This window comes from Balearica regulorum, chromosome 2, assembly GCF_011004875.1.
Source record: "Balearica regulorum gibbericeps isolate bBalReg1 chromosome 2, bBalReg1.pri, whole genome shotgun sequence".
In the NCBI taxonomy this organism is placed as follows: domain Eukaryota; kingdom Metazoa; phylum Chordata; class Aves; order Gruiformes; family Gruidae; genus Balearica; species Balearica regulorum.
The window spans coordinates 125,772,627-125,793,237 of NC_046185.1; the positions used below are offsets into that span (position 1 = coordinate 125,772,627).

At 40.0% G+C, this 20,611-nt stretch overlaps 1 protein-coding gene across 10 annotated transcripts in view; it reads right to left on the reverse strand.

Annotated features, from left to right (window-relative positions):
- Positions 1–20,611, reverse strand: part of RARB (retinoic acid receptor beta) — a 332,052-nt gene that overhangs the window by 66,713 nt on the left and 244,728 nt on the right. For all 10 annotated transcript variants that reach the window (XM_075745805.1, XM_075745807.1, XM_075745801.1 and 7 more), the window contains one exon: positions 1,207–1,355. In XM_075745805.1, coding sequence (XP_075601920.1) covers positions 1,207–1,355 — 149 coding nt within the window. The remainder of the gene's footprint in view (positions 1–1,206; positions 1,356–20,611) is intronic.

A 20,611-nucleotide genomic window follows, 5' to 3' on the forward strand; every position in this document is an offset into this window, starting at 1 on the left:
ATCTACAGTTATAAAATAGGGGAGAAAGCAGACTCTCATCCTACAGTTTCCTGCCTAACAACGCAAACCCAGGACTATGATATTTTACATCACTACAAAAGGCCAGTAGCATGGAAGAAGTTGCAGGTTCAAAAGATAAAGTAAAAATGCCTGATCACATATCTGAAAAATATTCTAACATTTCACACACATAAACCAGCAAAATATCTTTTAATAGTTTATTCTAGTAAGTTTATTTATACAGATGTGTAACGCCTGACACATTTTCATCATGCATTAGGATCTTTGCTGTACTAAGCGCTACACAACTATTTTAATTTGATGGAGTAAAATCGTAAGTCTTTTCTTTAATCATTAAAAAAAAAAAGGAACATTGCATTAGGGTACCATAACAAATAAAACTAACTATGAGAGCATCTGTCCTATGATATCTTTTCTTTAACGTTTTTCACACTACCTTCTTTCTTGTACACATATCATTCACTGTATGTACACCTCCAATCATTGCCATACACACATGGTTTAGCTGACATTACTTCTCTGATGTATATCTAGTCTTTTGACATTCTCTACTTTAGAATGGCGTATCTTATTACCACATCCTATGGATAGTCAAGTCATGCTCTGACAATCACAGCACTGGAAAGCAGCTCACAGACATGCCAGCACTGTAGTCTGACAGATGAAATTTTGTGAATACCACCCTGCTAATCCTCAAATTCCCAATTTGATTTGAGATTAGTTAGATAGTTAGAGACTATGCCAAAAATTTCCAGATGATCAGATCCTTTTCCTAAATTCCACCCCCTGGATATGCAGAGGTAGCAGCACACAGAAAAAGCCACGCTGAGAGCAGTCAACAACCACGTGAGTTACCAGAGTATACCTGACTTACAGATGGACAGTGAAGAGTGTCAAAGCGTTTTCACTTTATTCTTTGATTATCTCTGCATCTATGATCATATTCTCACATTAGTCAATACTTACGAAAGTCCCCGGAAGACATACTTTGGCAGAAGTTATGATGAGAAATAATTCCAGGTACGATGGTCATTTACTTGGCTTTACTCATGAATCAGAATTAATTCACACAAGAAAGGGACATGCATCTTTGGAGACAATCAAGTCACACCAAACTTCATTGCTTTGCCCCTCTCTAAAATGAAATGTGGTCATATAAAAAGAAAGAGAGATGATGGCACTCACCTTACATCCCTCACAAGCACTGACACCATAATGATATCCGGATGACTTGTCTTGACAGACAAAACAGGGCTTGTAAACTCGAGGGGGTGGAAGTGGTGAAGGAGGGCTTGGAACAAGTTCCTCAGAACTGGTGCTCTGAGTTTCAACTGCTACAAAAGAAAAAAGAAATATAATTGAATGATTCATGAATGAATTTAAATAACTGATTATTCACTGCACTATAACATCAAACTCTCCCATATCTATCTTTGTATAATAAATGTTCATCTGTCTTTCCTAGCAAAATTTAAGAGGAACTAAAGTGGGCCCAGTAGTGACAGGACTACACGCTATAGCCTCAAGAACTTATTTTTAAGTACTTGATCATTTTTCATGATCCAGCTACTCAACACCACAACAGCTTCAGCTCACTTCAGATATAGGTCTTGAATCTCTTACCAGGCTCCAAAACTGGACAACTTTGGGCTTATTTTCTGGTTTTAGCCTATTGAATTGCATGGCATCCATGTAGGCATGCTGGATATCAACCTTCAATGGGAAACTGCTTGTGGTATGTACCCTTCCAATTGGTACCTAAATTTTGGATAGCTCTTATATCTCTTGCCTTCTTCTACAAAAGGTAACATTTCCAACGTGCAATTCTGCCACAGCAGGATAGTGGCATGCATCAGGACATAAGTAAAGAGACAAAATTACCTGAACAAATTGGCTTTTTTTTTTTTTTTTAAATCTGTAAAACTTGCACAACCCAGCAACACTTCCTTACCTACCTTAGGATTTGTAACACCAGGAAACCTCTCTGAGAAAAAGCTACTTCCATATTATGACCCCACATCCCTTTATTGCCTTAATATTTCTAGACGGTCATTTGTTTTGAACCTGCTGAAAAGCCAGTTATCCCTTTCAGGGAAAGGATGTGAAAGCTCTATGATGCGAGATAAGACATGCGAACTACATCTTTCCAAAACATCTGCATTAGTTTTCTTTGATATGCTGTCATCATTCCTCAAATTTATTGTAGATGTGCAATACATTTTCATGTTTCACCTAGCCGTTCTGCTGCTTCTCAGATAAATCCCTCTAACTTTTCAACAGATATACAGAAATGACAGGATCTGTGAACTGAGATCTATCCAGAAATATTAGGCAGTATCAGCAGAGCTAAATCTCAAGAGTACTAACAGCAGGCCCTAAAGAATATTACTCAATGGAAAATCTTAGACAAGATTTACTGTACTTGATATTTTTCAGATTACAAAGATGATACATTTCTATTAAACTCATGATTCATTGTCAACTCATGTTCTGCAGAATTCACAGAGGGCATCACAGAGCACGATGCAACTTCTGATTACTTGTGAGAGAAGGGCCCCTTTCTGCCATTTTTACTTGGGTTAAGATACCATCAACTTCAAGGACGGACATTTCTTGAGAAGGAAATAAATGCTACAGTGAAGTGTCAAAGGCTGATTCTAAGCAAAGAGGTATCTTTTGAACGGGAACAATTTATTTGTATATCTAACAATAATGAGGCTGTGAAAACACAGAAAAGTAAAATAACATGTGGCTTTATAAATTGTGATGTTAAGAAAATGTCCAGAACTATACTCACCTTTTTCAGCATTAAATACACTGAACCTTGGCAAACCAAAAATCTACAGGTTCCTACTGCACCAAGCAAACTTTAATGAAGTTTCTTCTTAATGAAAGCAGAAATGAGAATGATCATTCCTTTTCAACAGTAATTTTTGGTACTTAAGAGAGACAGAGAGTGCTCTGTTATTGATCTCTGCACAGTCATCCTGCTTGAATCAATAATCTATTAGTACTTTTAAATTAAAGTTAGATTCATCAAATGCCCTTGAGAGGCCTCAAACATTCTGCGCCCTATTTCATGCTCATACATGAATTATGGTGGCTTACAATCAGTCTGTGGAATGACAAAATTTTAGCTTTAAAACTGTAATACCAGCAGACAATGTGTTTCCTATTAGGTCATTCAACTCTCCCAGTCCACCTAAAAGGCAGTTTTTAGGCTCCCCATGGGAAAACAAGGTTGTGTCATTCAATAAAACAATGGCACTCCTGCAATCCTTCTGTGATTTCAGTTTGGGGAAAGCAGTCTTTGAGGAACTATACCGATACACTTCTGCTTTTTTGACATTCTCATCCTAAACAAGCACTAGCATCCAATAGTAATGTTCAAACCACAAACCATATGTACAACAGAGGTACGCCAGGCACCAACCATGCACCAGGAACTTGCGATACCCAGAAGAGATTAAGCAACCATCTCAGTTCATAAATATACAACAAAGCAACTGAAGAGCTGAAGATGCCACAGAGAATTTTTTTCTGGACAATTTGAAAAGGTATATGAGAAGAAAAGAGCCAATGTAAACCTCATGACCCTCCGTAAGACAGCCATAGAGAGAGAGAGATATATATATGTGCACACCACTAAAAGGGCTTAATCTATTCACTATAATACTTGCATCAGCTGAACAACTGTCTACAGAGTTTGATTTTTTGTAAGAAAACCCAGTTTGGAAACATTCACTTTTGATTACAGGCAAGATGTACAGTTTTTTTGGACTTCTGACTTACTATTCCTCGTTGGATCTAGCCTTTTTAACTCTTTATTTGAAAATGTACGTACTGCCAGCATAGAAGAGCAGAAATCCGGTGCAGACACCTGTAGCAATTCATGCTCAGCAAGTATAAAGTGTTATTTCTGTACCGGGTCAGTGGCTAGTGGATGCACAACAGCAGAACCCGCTGTCTTCTATGCATTTCTGCACATGCAAGGTGGAAAAAAAGAAGGGGTGGCAGGTGGACAGGTGACATTTTGGAAGAGGCATTTCTAAAGCAGTCTTAAAATTTTAGGAAGAATTCAAAGAGGGAAGGGGAAAAAAAAAAAAGAAAAAAGCAACTTTCTTCCATGCCCTGCTGTCTTGTCCTGTGGGATGTGATGCTTCAGGGTCCCTACTCACCTGAGAAAACACAGGCTCAGTACCGTCACCCAACACCTGAATGCTGCTTAAAGCACACAGGGACTCTCAAACAATCGGTCACTTCACAATTCCTAAGATGTCTGAAATATTTCTAAAGGTTAGATAAAGCAGCAGATAAGATCTTTAAAAGCACAGTGTGCTTTGTGAGAGCTAATTTACTGCCAGCTAAACCATGTTGACAGATGGAGGAGGTATTTTACGTTGTGACCAACTAGAAGCAGGCAGGCACTATGAAATGCCTTGCGTTTTGCTAGAAACTGAGATTATTAAGCTTGTATGTTAATGCACACTTTGGACAGTTGAGTCTTAAACGAATAAGAAGTTGTAAAGCAAATGGCATTTCCTGGATAGCCTCAAGGGAATTTTGAATACTGAGCTCAGGGTCCCTGGTGGGAAGCAGCAATTTCAGCTAATTAGGGTGAATAGCAAAGTGTTGCATTTGGTCAAAACATTCTGTTAACCCTCATTTTTGTTGGCACCAACAAGAGTCTGGATTTTTTGCCCTTTTTTTTTTTTTTTTTTTGTGAATTCACTGCAGGAGTGCAAGGCACACAGCTCTCATACATTAGGCAGAAAGTCAAAGGAAACGCCAAAGTTCAACTAAAGTACAAGTAATTAGAACCAGATTCTCTGCTGCTTGTATGTGTGCATTTGATTGTAGAAGTTATTTATAAGCCTCCAAACATTTGAAAAAATAACTATATACTGTAGATCATTTAATTTTTATGTCTCGTCTGGAAAAAAAGTCTGCTTTTAATCATCTTCCAGGAAAGAGCCAGGAACTGGGAAAGTGGGTCTCAATTGTTTCAATACAAATTTCTCTCTTTCATGTGCCACATAAAACTATACTATAAAATTAAATCCAAAATATCATTGACTCACCCCCCCATCCAATTTTTCTTTAATAAAAAACTTCTTTGAATTTGTCATGCTTAAATAGTTTGCATTGTTACGAGGGTTTGTGTTTTGTTTTTTTTTTTTTTTAAAAACTGTTGTTTGGAAGACAGACAAGGGGAGAAGGAAAAAAAAAAAAAAAAAGAGTGAGAGAGAAAGAAAACATTATCATGGAGACTTGCCAGCCTTGACTTAGTAACCTGGCCATGACCCTCCAGCGAGTGTGTGTTTGACCCGGTCACACATGACTCTGGCTGCGTACTGTTGCTGGGTTATAAGTCCCAGATATTTTTACCATATATACAACAGGTGGGGATCACAGACAACAGAAAGAGGAAAACAAAGTCTTCCCTTGTGCAAAGACTCCCATTTTCTCCCTTGCAAAGAAAACAACACAAAGCAAAGAAGCCATGCTACTATTTCAAGTATTGGCACTCGCTGTGCTGGAGCGTTGTTCTACCCAAGGGTTGACGGCATGGAGGTGGAGTGGGCTGAGGGCAGGAGGATGGAGGAAAAGGCTCAGGGGAAACCATGTGCAAATGTTAATCAACGCAGAACGAATTACCAAACTGTAACATTGGAACCACAATCAAAAATCTTTCCTCATAGGGCTGGGTATGCATTGAGGTTTGGGAATGAATGCTTTTTATTACGAGTGAACACAACGTACCTGGACGAAAACATAGGCTGCCACAGTAACTCCAGATTGAGATATTATCATCAGGATTTTCAGAAGTACTGAAGAAAATGTTTTCCACATTTCAGAGTTTCTTTTTTATTATTTGCGTCTTGCTAGCTGCACACATCTGCCTTAAAGCCACGATGTTAAATGTAAGTTATTCTATTTTAATTCTTGATTACAATTTTTCCAGCATTAATTTTAATCAAGTCATAGTTCATCTCCGCAAAACTGTCTAGGTCTTAAAAAAAAAAGGTATTATTTGGGCTGAAAGCCAAAAAACCTCTAATTATTCAGGTTTGCTTTTAGTCTGAAAAGCGGCATTCCACTTTCAACGGGGACATCAGAAGATGAAACTTTATGACCTGGTCTCTGCTTGAGGGTGCCCAATCCAAAATGATCCCTTTCTACTATTTTAAAAGCTAAAAGAGTATTTCATAGGTTTTCACTACGTGCAGCTCAGGATTCCCACAGTATGATCAAAGTAACAACAAAACTAGCAAGAAGTGGAGGTTATGGAGCTCAGAAGCCACGTCTGCAAGGTCTTACTAATGGACAAACCGCACACAAGGTCACCGAAAAAGTGGCTCAGAGCAGGTCATTTTAAGAGCCATGCCTAGGGCACAGGCTGCTGCTGCCAATAGCTATCTCAAACAAGGTGCAAGCCCCGATAGGCGCAGCTGAGTTGGCAGAAGTCTCCAAAGCCGAAGTGCTTTTGCTGTTACGACTCTTGTCAGTGAAAGAGCAATACGGACAGCTGGCTTCTGTCCTGTCACATCTGGGAGAAGAGGGGTCCTGCTGAACTCTGCCCTCCGCCTTGTAAGTACGAGAAGCAGTTAAGCATACCCTCTGCTCCGATATCCTTACACTAATGAAGTTCCAAGTACAAATTTGGCCATTGCTCCACTGCAGGCAGACATACCATCAGGACAGTATTTTCTTCCCCCACCCTCTTGCATCTTGTGTATTTAGACAGTATGCTATTTTGGGCAGGGTCTGAAAATATGATGTACAGTAACCAGCACTGCAGGACCTTCAAGCACTACTCCAATGCAAATAACAGTAATGATCGTGATCCTGCCAAGTCAAAAGGTGTTTGAAAGAATGAACCTTGAAAGGCCTCCATAACCTTGAGGGGAGCCATTACTTGCAAAGCAGGTCCTCGGATCGCTTTCATTTTAACTATTTTAGCATTTCAGTGTTAAAATGCAGACTAACTTCAAAGGATGAGTCAAAAAAAAAAAAAAGGCTTCCTCGTATTCAGCAAATGCCTTTGCTGTGTGTGTACCAAGTTGTATTTGCCAACTGGAATGGCAGAAGTGTTTACACTTGTCTGCTGCATCTCCACCAGTTCAGAACTGGGAGAGAGTGAGCTGCATCATATTCCTTTGTGTCATTCATCAACAAAATTGCCAAGTTTCAATTGCAAATCTGTAATATTAACCAGCAGAGTCATGTAATGTAAGTCAGCGGAGTCAGTGGATACCAATCTTGGCCATACAACAGAAGTACAGCCCTTTGAAACCTTCATTCGTAACAGGTGATTAGGGGCAGGAAATAAATTTCAGCATCCTACTACCAGCATAACAGAGCTATCCAGATTTGTTTGCAGTAAATCAGAAGACAACTGCATCTATCTTTTGGTTATCCTTCTGTTCTAGTCTCATGACACAATTTCTGTTCTTTAGCATCTAGCTTCTTCATTTGTAGCACAGATTTTATTATTGCCACAAATATCCTCGACCGGTTGCCAAGTGAAGGGTGGGGATATTTTTGTAACACACTTTTCTGTTGTGCCACAATCTGTCGTCTTAACTAATCCATTTGTTAAGGATGCAAATTCAGTTACCTGACTTTACAGTACCATTTATTACGGCACTCCAGGGGCCCCACCTGGCAGCACACCTTCCCAAGCGACATTCCTGCACAGATCACAGACACCCTGAGTGACTCTCCGCAGGCCCCCCCTGTCCCCAGCATGCAGCACAGCCGGCAGGGCTTCTGGTCCTGTCATATTTAGCAGCATGAAAGATGCTGCTCTTCTACCTATCTGATCCACACACATGGTCCCTGCCACTCTAGTACGTGAATATCCCATGAACATTCACATTTTTACCTTTGTAACACCTAAGTGAGGTAAGGGAAGAACTATACTTACTTTAGAGACGGGAAACAGAAGCACTGTCAGTCTAAGAGCTTGATTTGCTTGGGTCTTAAATTCCTAGTAAAATGCAAGCAGTACTCAAGTGGGATTTTCAACAGCAACCGAGAACCTAGCTGTAGCTCTAGCAGTGACCTCAAGACGTAGCCTTACATGTCTTGCCCCAGGTTACACATAGGATACGTGACAGAGCAGGGAACTCAGTTAAGTCTGTGCTCAGACCCTCTAATGTGGGGGCTCTGAAGCACCCCCAAGTCTGCGTGTGCAGCTTGCTCTGCCAACTGCAAGGCAGGCCAGGGCTGGGTGCCTTCTGCCCCTGAGAGCCACCACAGCCCTTGGTAAGGAACTCAGGAAAGATGATGAAAGGCTTGTCTTCATTTTCTGATCTCTGCAGCTATGAATCAACTTCGTGTAAGACTACCCCACCGCATACACAATTACACAGGAATGTCCCAGCAGACAACAGACCTGCCCTGAGAGAAGTTGTGAATCCTCTCCTGAAGGCAACTCAGCAGCACCCGTGCATGTGGGTGCCATGTCCCACACAGGCATAAGCAACACTAGAAACTACCACAAAAACCTCCACTCTTGACTATACTGTCCAAGCCAACACCAGCCTCATGTACCGTCAAGACATAAGCCTGTATCTACCAGGCTAGTATATTGACCTCATATGATCTGGAAATCACCAATATGCCCCAACCATGTCTTTCTGAATGCAAACACCCTGAAAACTTTTTCTGAAGCCACTACATTATTTTGTTGTGTCCCACAGGTATTCTGGAGGGAAGCCACCACTGCAACCATCTCTGGTGCTTCTCCCAGTAAAGTCAGGACTTGTGGCAATTACGTACTCTATACACATATTTACTAGAGTTAGCAGTAGAGGACAACGAGGAGGCTGTGGCTGCTTTGTAGAGCACATTCATATTCTGTAGGTTTTGCTCAGGAGGATATTTTCAAACAGGAATAAGGTTTACCCTAGTTTGCAATGCCTGGTTCTCAAGCACCAGCTCCACTAAACCCAAGGGAAGTATGTATAACTAACATAGAAGATTTGTGTTCACATCATCTTTTAAAAGAAAATGATACTGTTTTCCAGGCTGTTTCTTTTTTTTGTTGTTGTTGTTGTATCAGCAACACAGTTCTACATTTGGGTTTATGTGTCCGTGTAGCCAGAGAGACACATTTACATCTGAGCAAACGTAGAAGGCAGAAAGCTTGTCAGGATTAATTATATCATGGACAAGAACTGCATCTGGTTATACCTGTGTTACTCTCAGGACAGCGAGACTTAATGACGCACTAGTAACTGAGAACAGGAGCGTCTTTCGCTAAATAAATGGCCAGGCAGACACCGTGAGGGAGCCAGGGTGAAAGTAAGTGTACAGACAGGATGGCCGGAGGGTTTGCAGGCACAGCGGAGTTTACAGGGCAGCAACTCATCAGTTTGTATTAGGAGCCTACCTTCAAAATGAAAAAGAAAACATGTTAAATGAAAAAAATAAATCGTACGGAAAACTGAAGAAAAACATCCGAAAGATGCTAGGTCTGTAGTTTTTTCAGGTCGGTGATTTTCTGCCTGGCCACTACCATGCAAAATTGCATGTCTTGAGTGAAAATTTCGCGTTATTGCAAAACTGAAAAATAGGATCTTCTTTAAAAAAAACCAAACATATAATTATGCTATCATTTGCATGAAGTTAGATTTTCCTTTGCAAATGAACTTTTCTTTTCTTGCAATTCAGGCCCTGTTTGCTTTACCAGTAGATCCTCATCTGGAGTAAAGCGGTGTAAGCAAAGAAGCGACACAAATTCAGGGAGGATGAGAACTCTGTCCTCTTTACTCCGTATTTAGGAAAACAGAGCCTATTTCTGTTGCCTATAGATACAACCGTGGTGTCACAAATTCAGCATGTTTTCCCAGCAGGATCAAAAACAAGAAAAAAGGCAAACTGTGAGGGACAAAATACTTAAAAATAAAAGGGGTCTGATTCTTTTTTCAGATCTGTTTTACAGCGTTGTCATCCCATTGATTCCAAGAAAGACTCTTGACTCATAAACATAAATGGGAGAAAATTCAGATCCAGTATCTTCAAAAATAAATAAAAAATGCAAAGGAAACTAAATTGTTACTACAATCTCTATACACATCGAGATATTTTATGAAGTCATAAAGCCTTCATTTATAGTTATTAAATGTCTTATAGTGTTTTGAGGACTTTTATCTTCAAATCTTTCCAAGCATCCAAACAGAGTAATTCAGAGTATTATACTAAAGGAATGGTTTTATTCTTCAAAACTCACCTCCTATCCAAGTTGGTATTAGTTTTCAGTATTGCTATGTCTGCCAAATATTTTTTTCTATTTTCTATATATTCAACGTAGTCTTAGGACACCATTCATCATGACTTTTTGCTGTGGCTTGAATCCAGCAAGAAAATGAGTGTTTTAATATCTTTAATCATGTAATACTATTATGCAGTTGTTCTTTACCACATGGACAAAATAAAACTGTTGTGGTCTATTTGGAAATGCAGTAAAACTGACTTGCTGTGCAATATTTTACGTATCATTTTATTTCTCAAACTTTAGGACCATTAATTCAGGACATTCTGATCTTTAGGTGTTTTTAAATCTTAAAATTAATAGAGTGACTCAACAAGAGCCAATTCAGTGATCAAAAGTACTTCAAGTAAGTATAGTAGCAGTTAAAACGCTTATCATCCCAATTAATTTGTATTACAGCCACACTGCTGGATATCACTAATTGATTTATATACCCTCCTTTCTATACCCATTTACAAGGGCAATTATGAACTCCATCACATATGTTTAAATGGGTTACATTAGAATAATATCTAGAAACTAGACTGCTGAGCTTAAAATCTTTAAGAACTGGTAAATTCTTCATTAATGCGTACGCTATCAATCCACTACAAATGGCCTATAACCTTTAAGGTGGTACACGGTACTAATATTTCACTTTTCATGGGCAGTTTGGAGTTGACTCCAGTAATGAGATCCACCATTATTTTTAATTGTTTTTAAAATTGCATATTATAGGCCGCAATAAACACTTACAAATTAGCATTATACCATCCACAGCTTTCTGCAAAGCATGGTTTCTATAAACAACTTAAAACGCATACATCTGTAAATAATAAGTATAACTATGCTGAATTTAATGAATAAGGGCACTAAAAGAAATTGAACAGTAGGGGTTCAGCAATTAGAGTAACTGCCCATTTTATTAAAAATGTATCGTTTCCAGCTTTCACTTTAGAAGGCTTTTATTGCTCCACTAATTCTAAGTTTTGATTTCCTTAGAAAAGGAGGTCTAACTCCTTATTTTCTTTGACAGCCCCCCATCACACAGCCACTCGCCTTTTTTACAAGGGAACGGACAACTGTGAAGCTTATATCTCATTGCTTGGGATCTTGCTTTCGGGCCCTTGCTGCAGACCTCTTTTTTTTTTTTTTTGGCATTATGCCACCCAGAGGTATGATTATTGCGTAAGGTTTCATCCCACAATGGAGCTGGGATGAAACCTGCTGAACCAGCAAACCCCAGGCAGCCAGCCACCCCCCGGCCCTTTCCCAGGGGTTACCAACCCTCCGGTGGAGCAGGCGGGAAAGCACGTGTCCAGCTTCCCAGCCATGCCGCTGTGAGACAGGGCCATTTGCTGACGCTGGCAAGGCTCAGGGCCGTGAAATGGAGCCGTGCGTTTCCTCCTGCTGCAGAGCAGCAGCCTCCCGCAGAGGACAGGACAGCGCGTAGACTGGGAGAGGCAAAGGTAGCTTCTTAAACCAAGCAGATATCCCAGTACACATCTCCCATGGCCCTAACATTATCGCAGCGAACCTCTGGGGTACCTCTGCTTGTATATAGATGCTTTACATTCACGCAGCTTACTTCCCATGTAAGTGTTAAGACTATTCTTTACACTAGCCTAACTGCACGCCTACATTGCTGCACTATTGCAACTGTGGGGGTATAATTAAAACAATACATTATTTCCATTTAGACATGACATAGTAACAGGAAAAAATTGCTTTCATCACTTGGGCTTATCTGCAAGTAGAAGGGCAGTCAGACCAAAACTTAACCTTTCTGACATCCTCCAGCACACTTACATTTGCAACATCTGAGACCAAAACAAGGACAAACTCTGTCCTCCTCCATTCCCTCAGCATGCCAGATCAAGACAGTGCATTACTAAGAGCAGCTCATCCCAATATTTTTTATGCTAATGTAAGAAATTCAAATTTATGGAATATTTAAGAACTGAGCATTGGCAATACCTTTTGAGGGGACAAATGAAATATACAGTTTATCAAGCCATTACGCTTGTCTGAGTGGAATTTCAATATTTCTGAACGAAATACCTGCCAGACAAAAGATGATAACACAGTGGGGAAGGTACCATGAAAAACTAAGACACTACCAGACTTCCTCTCCTTGTTATTCAGAGTCCTTGTCATTGAGTTTACATAATATTTCATATATATTTTTAAAGATGTTTATAGGTGCAATTAACTTTCCACTGGTGCAGTTAACCTGCAAACATCCCTCTGCCCCTTTGACAGTAGGTGCAGCAGAAGCTGGAAGCTGGGAAGGAGCTCAGTGTCCTACAGCGAAGCAGTAGCAACACCGAGACTGTGGCTCGGCACGCACCTCTACTCTCTGCCTAGGAGACCAAAGATCAATAAAATAAGACATTCACAAGAGACTGGAGAGATGAGTACCACCATTGGAGAGCACTTTTTCCAATATTCTGTTCTCCTATTCTCTACCTGCAGTGGATTTTCCTATTAAACCGCTGGAGTGAGGAGTGCTCGTAATTTTACCTGTATGTCATCTGTCAGTACCGTTCTCACCCAGAAGAGAAAAAATACACACACACTGTACTGTAGGCAAAGACATACGTGCTAGCAGTATTTCCCAGTCACCTGGTCTTTCTTATTCAATACCTACGTTCAACAGTGACTTGGGGTTTATTTTGCCCAGCTACGCTGCTCGCAATTGACTGCAACATCCCAGCCTTACAGAGAAAATGTCAACCGCACTTTATACAGAATAAATGCTTTATTTCCAAAGAACTAGACAAGCAACATTCAGTCCTGACACCTGATGTCCCAAGAAACATAAGGCAAAGCTTACATTTTGAAAAAAGGAAGTTACTTGTTTCAAGTGAGATTCAGTTCCAGATCATCTCTGGCTACTGTGCTTTAATAATTTTAAAATGTGTATATTATGATTATCCACTATTACACATATGAATATAAGTACATTTCACAAAACATACATTTTTAAGAGGAAAAAATTTTTCTACCATGTTTGAGAGATTTGGGCCATCATTTTCTGTAGAAATTAAGCTCATTTTTACAAACACTTTTCCAGTTGTCATGGTTGGAAAGATATGTTATTAAATGTAAATTCATTCAGTGCCATCTTCCCGAATTTGCTGAACAACAGCTTTAGTACCTCAGCTGATATTGAAAGGATTCTGAAGCCACAGCAAAGTATAACTGACAACAAACTGAGGTTATTAAAAAAATTGTAAATAGTAGTGAAATTGCCTATAAAACTATCCATTTCACTTTAAGGCTCAGAAAATCTCCAACCTGTGGCACTAGTACTTCATAGAGTGACTGTGACAAGGCAGAGCAGCATTTTAAGGAATTAGTAAAATATAATGGGACGGGGTTGTTAGAAATCATTGGTTTTAATTTCTTAGTATTTGCACAAGTCTGACAGCTGTGCAGCAGCATATAATTGCCCAAACCTGTAATATACCTAGATAAGCTTTCCACAGAGTAAGTTTAGTATGCTTTCCTTTACCTCCCTTTCTAAGGTCTGATCTTGTCTTGTCTCTCATGACACGGACCTCTTGGAAATTTTGGGAAATCTCATTAGTTCTTTTTCCACACTTTAAACCACCAGATATGCCACGTTTGTCATCCAAAGAGATTGCTATAAAAATAATAATAATTAAAAAAAAGAGAGTAACCTGTGAAGCCAAGAGATGCTCTCTGAGAAAACCCACCTCTGACCAGTTTACCCTGGGATCAACCCCTAAGGGCAATCCCAGCGTGACAGGGGTGCATTTTGGAAAGCTCTCACACCACTCAGGCACAGGGGAGAGAGACCCCGCTGTTTCACAGCACCCCCGGCATTTGCAAACCAGTTTGCCTGATCACTGCCTTCTATTGTTTCCTGAGATAAGCAGGGCCCCAGTGAACAATTAAAGCTTTCAATAAATAATCTGTAAGCACATTCATTTGATTTACTGTTATTTGATACAGCAGTTAGTTTCAATGGGGCAGTTACTATTGATCACATAAAGTACTACAGACAAACATGAAACACTTCCAGAACTCCATGGATTATTACTCTTTATCTGCCACTCATCTGGGTTACTCGTAATGGTTGCGAAATTTAAAATCAATAACAACAATTAGCGTTCTGTATACTCTCAGGAATGAATCATGTGAAATATGTTTTGTTACAAAAATGAAAGGCTGGAGAGCTTGCAAACATGAAAGACTATTGCAAGTAGCAAAACTCTAAAATCATTTCACCTGGTATTATAAAATGTCCAATAAAGGAGGTATTGGTAAGATTTTTAGAAGTAAATCAAAGAGATTTAGGAATACAACTTTCAACTAAGCTGATGAGAAAGAGGCATCAAGTTCTACCTTAGAAAATTCCACTACAAGCCCTACAATTTCATACTCGCTCCTTGACCTCTACAGGAATTTTGGGTTGTTAACAATGGCAGGATTTGCTCCTATGTAGGGAATTGAACACATAGGAAAAGGTCTGACTCCTCTTCCCACTAGCTTTTACTCAAGAGTCTATCACCAATGGAAAAAAAAAAGGTATTTAAATGTAAGAAATTAAACCAAAATGAAATTAATAAAGCTTGAAACTGATTGTAAGGGATATATGTTGAAAACCACCTTTTCTCTTAGCTTCAGATTCATACAAATTAGATGTGAATCTAATGAAATGCATGGAAATAACAGCATTTTGAGATCTCTACTAGAGTAATAATTCTAGATAATTAAAATGCAAAGCAATAAGATAAATGTTTTATCATTAAACTGTAACCAGAGCTCTGTGTGAAATCATCCATTCAGAAGACTTGTTTTTCATCAATTATTTGTTATTTATCTGATGTAAATATAAGAAGGTCTAATTAAAATGTATGACTCCTTATGCGGCTTCTTGTCATTAAGACCAATGAAAGCATTCTGAAGACCATAATGAAATAATTATGTTTGCCTTTAAGAATCCTCTTCAACAACACATGGCAGTACTACACTAAATTAAAACATCAGGAACTAAATTTCTCTTGCATCTATTTCCATTTTCACTAATTATACCCCCAAGCTTTCCAATAGACCAGGCCCTAAAATTCTTTTGAAGCTGAAACAGCCTAAGGAACAGCAGCCTTTTCATAGTAATGGACTGATGAAGAAACAAAGGTAATGCAGCCCTGGAAGCATTAATATTTCAAATAGAGTTATCATGTGAAAATATGTGTTTATTTGAAAAACGGGGAAAAGATTGTTGGTAAAGAGCCAAATATGTGTTCTAGGGAAACCGATACTCTGATTTAATCTCATTTAATTGCGTCATTCCTTTCTCACCTCTTTTCGTCAGAGTATTTTCTTGTTCTGCACAGAAATTAAGGTTAGCGAAAGCATAACAAACATGGTATTACCGGGCAGTGTCAGTGTATCATGCTGTAACTAAGCTCTGCTTTCACAGTTTGGTAAAGGTGAAAACAGCCCCTGTGAACAAATGCAGCCTTCATACTGGACTCCATTTCAGGGAGAGGGGAACAGCTATTTTCCCAAACTGTGTCCAGACGTGCAATGCTTCCCAACACATAGCTCGTGCTTCAACCATGAAGTCTTGCAGGATCTCTCCAAAACACAAAGGAAAGGATTTGGATAAGGGAAAAAAAACAACACAGAAGGATGTGAGTCAGCTCTGACTTCTTGTAGGCAGCCGAAGGCTTCATTTCAAAACTTCGGAGAGATAATGGATCCTTATTGGCGTGGCCTCAGAGAAGTGAATGTAGCAATACACGCAAAGCATAGAAAGATGAGCAGTTTGCATACCTAACCTGCATAGCATGTGACAATATGTGCAACCAGAAAAAACACAGCCAGAATGTGCTCTCTGAACCAAGAGAGGGAGACTGAGGTTCACCAGGGGACGAGGACTTGGGAGAAGTATATTCTTCTGTTAGAGCCTGTCATCAAAGACACTTTACACAAATTTCTGAAAGACACAGGTGATTTGCCATTTGTTCCGCGTTTTACATCTTGGTGTTCAAAGGGTGGGGTGAAAACAGAAGGATCCTTAAGACTGATAGGTCTCTGAGACTTCTGACATATACCCTGATCCAGTAAGGAATACAATTTCTTCCTCAAATGAATGAAAAGGGCAAACCCAAACAACAAAGCAATGCAAAGGAATACTCTGAAAGATGGACGGGGAAGAAAAACCTCCTCAGACCAAAAGCTAAGAGGCAAAAGTATGAACAACTGCTTAAAAAGAAACAAACAACCCCCTCATAGGACCTGATCTTAACAATAAAAAGTTCACACATATGTGACTTTTTTTGCCAGTCCTTTGACTTGCGCCCCAAGCCTAAAATGCACATCAGTGGATCAGCGCTCCCTGCTAGGAAGGGAGGGTTTGCAGAGAACACAGGATCTTTGATTAGAGCAACCCAGAGAGTTTTGCAAAAACCGCCAGAGACACAAGCTTTGTGGCGCACAGGCATTTCCCTGTGTCTGAACCAGGGTCCTGGGGAAAGCACCCGCCTGCGGATCAACCGCCTCGGCGGCCACAGCCCTTACCAATGGTACGGTTTGGGCAGGTATCGCCAGATGGCACTGTGACACAGTTTTCCAACTTCTTTTTCTTCGTGTGCGAGTGAATGTTCAGTCTTAGAAAGACAGGCAACGCTGGTCTTCATTGTGGGGTTTTGGGTACAAGGCGAGGAATTAAAGAGATGCTGGGGAGATGGAGAGGGGTGAGTGGTGGAGGAGCCTGCTCCCTGCACCGGTCTCTGCCCACAGCCGGTCCCTGAGCAACAGTGTCAGGGGCAGAAGGCTCCCGAAAGGCAGGGTACAGCTGTGCCATGCCTGAACACCTCTATTGCAGATTGGTATTTGTGAACAAGTGAAATATTTACATCAACTCGGATGCTGTTACATCCACTTATCATGCAGAAACCTGGGAATCCTCTTGGTATTGGTCACCAGCTGGCAGAGGAGTGATTCTGGTACAAGACTAGAAGATGACAAGAAGTCTCATAGGAAGAGATACACACATCTCTATATGATGTGTTGCTGCGCCACCAGCCAGCTTGGCAGAGAAACCTACTGGAGTGGTGTAATGGTCATTTCAGGAACTCACCACAAGCTGCATTCAGATAAAAAAAATCACAGGATTCAAGAGATTTTTTGTGTTATTTGATCATTTTGTTTGTTTGGGGTTTTTTGGGGGAATTATTATCATTTGAACCATTCCTTCCACTGTTTATATCTTACAGGCACAAATGGCTTTCTAGGGTTGGAACACCCTCTGAAGGAAATCTGAGTTAAATCAAACTGTGGCAGTTGTCTCTGGTGCAACACTGGGCAACTTGTTTAATTGCTCCACACCTCTCATATATATTTAGAAAGAGAATGATCCTTCTTTCTAAGAAGAAATGTTGGATGTTCATTGTGCTGAACATCTAGCACAATGGCATGAGCTTTTACTGGTATTTTGTAAAAGTACTGGTACAGAAATATACTAAAGGCTCCCTCGTACGACCACTCTGTGTCTGAAACTCTTATTAAAATCAAGGGTGGAGGGCTGAGTGCATTTAAAGTGCTTCACTAGATAAGGCTCTAAAAGACAAAAATACACTTAAATGGTCATTTTATCGTTCAAAGATCCTTGCTAAAAATACAATGTGAACCTAGAGAAAAATATTATGATTCAATGGAAAGAGATCCTCCAAACCATTAAAAGAAACTCAGCAGTGCTAAAAAACCTCTTTGTTGAGAGACATTTCTCTGCTCTTTTCTTAGGGGATGCACTTAGAGGGTAAAATGTAAGTCACTGAAAGTGCATAAAACGGAAATCCCTCCAAACTATGGAAGGGCTTTAACATCATGTTCTTAGTGGTGAAGATCCAGAGCACTCTGAGAATTTATAAATACTCATTCAAGCTTTAACCTATTAAACCTATACAAGTGTCACTTGCATGTGTATATTTAACTTGCATAGTTTTATAATATTCAGTTTATATATGGTATAAGCAGGGGAAAGAAAAATCACCTTGTCCAAGGGGAACATAAGGTATATTATATACTCTGTGTCTAGGATTCTTTACACAGACTTGCTGGATTATATTTCCATCTCTCTTAACAAAAGTATTTGAAGAAGCTGTAAGGCTCAAACAGAACGCTAAAAGAAAGTGGGGTCAGTTATATAAGGGCTGGCATTGGTTTTGTTAAAAGTTTTTTTCCTACCCACTCCCAAATAAAGGGACAAAGAAGTGAACATTGTGGGAATGTGTTTCTAAACCACATGATATCCTTATCAGATTGTCATGTACAAGGGAGGTTCTCACACAGGGACCCCATGCTGGTGAGCTGCCCCGTCACATGATGCAAGTTCTCCGCTCCTATTCAGATTACTAAAATGAGCTGAAGGAAGCTAGATTTTCCCCTCCTCCCCCCAAAAATAAGCAAAATGCACAGTGACCACAGTCATACTAATTTGCTGCCACTGGGAAAACAATCCAGAGCAGCTGCTAATGATGAGTGAGCATATGAAGAAGATAATCTAGCTATTACAATCAATACCACAAGTTTGAAACTGTCTCAGATTACTATCTGATGAGTGGACTTTAATGCAAGGAAGCAAACAGAATCAGAGAAATCTAACAGTCAGGCAAAATACAGGGAAAAAAACCTCGGTTTGGGGTTTAAATGTAGAATTCTGTAAACTCCACTTGTAAATTTATAGAAAGAGAGTAATGTACTCTTATAAACAAGTTCTACTTTGTTTTACAAGTGTGTCTATTTCTACTGTTAAAGTTGTGAACTCCATCACTGAATTACTATATCATATAATTTGGGGGAAGTGGGCAAGTCCTTTAATTTTTTTTTTTAATTAAATGAAGCTTCTAAATAGTATTTGGTCATTTAAATATGTGGTCTGTTTTTAAAAGTGCTGAGGGAGCTCCTAGATGCTCAGCATACTTGGAAATGAAGCCATGAAATGTGGATTTAGGATGCTAACTTTAGGCTACTGTTTCTGACATTCTTAACTTTTGAAACACGTTTGCTCATGCAACGATGGATTAATAAAATCCCAGACCTTAGATTATTTTTTAAAAGACAGTTTAAAATCCATGTTTTTGGATGAAAGTTGTTTACTGATTAGAATTAGGAGGAACAGCTAAGATTACTGTGACCGAAAGACTGCACAGAAGAATCATTCCCACATGATACCAGTTTGTTTATTTTGTACCTAGAATATGGTTCTCATAAAAAGGCAGCAGCAGATGAAAGACATTACTCTCGGTTTGCTTGCTGGAAAATCCAGCTTTGGTACCCTCCTGCCTATACTTTTTCTTGCAGTACAGAGAAAATTATTATTCTGTTATTTTAGAATAGTTTTGAGCATTTCATGGCTTGTATTTTGGTGGTTCCATTTGGTTTGAAAGGGCTTGGATTTCAGCAAGAAGTGGCATGGGTCACACTGCATGGGGACAGACTTCATGCATGTGAGCAAAGGTCAAAATCAATCATAGCTTTGTATTTCCAGGCCTATTACTTTTGGCAGTTTACCCTGCCAGAAGGGGCTAAAATACTTGCTTCCCAAAAGAAGTAAACATCAATAGGGGGCAGGAATATAATCAGCTTCTCAACCACGCAGCAATGAGAAATGAGGGAAAAGGATCTCCTCCTCGCCACAGCCATTAAGCCATCTAAACGTCAGATGCAACATTTTCAGCAAAAAGTTGAAAGATTTCACAGCACAGTGACTTGAAAAGGACAATAGGCCTATTTAGGCAATTATAGTATGCAGGCTTTGTTATTAGGCAGCCCTGCTCCGTCCCAGAAAGTCTGGATAATCAAAAGTGTCCAAGTACAGGAAGGGGAAAAGTACAACCCCACCCTCCCGCACAGCCGCTGCCAGGACCTCTGGATTTGAAGGGTAAAGTCTATTTACCGAAGCTCCTTGGCCATTTTATACATCAACTGATATCCTTCCTCATGGGGCTGTGCGCTACAGCCTAGCGAAGCTCTGGAAAGCCCTCCGAAACCGCAACTAATTTGGCCCTAGCCACCCACCCCTGTAAATTCGCTGCCTGGAGGCTGCTGTCAGCCCCCCCAGGCAGAAACTGTGAGGGGCAGAGGGATGCTCCCCCTCACTCGCACGCATACCAGCGCCGGTCCCCATGGCCAAACAGATCTGAAAACTCATCGCAGCTGTGCTCTGCTTTTGAGATCTCAATAGGATGGGGCACGGCGCGGCAGACAGCTATCCTTCCGAGCACAATGTCCCTTTCACAACCCCGCTCCCAAATCTAAATGCTGGCTGTGTAACACAGCCGCAGTTCATCG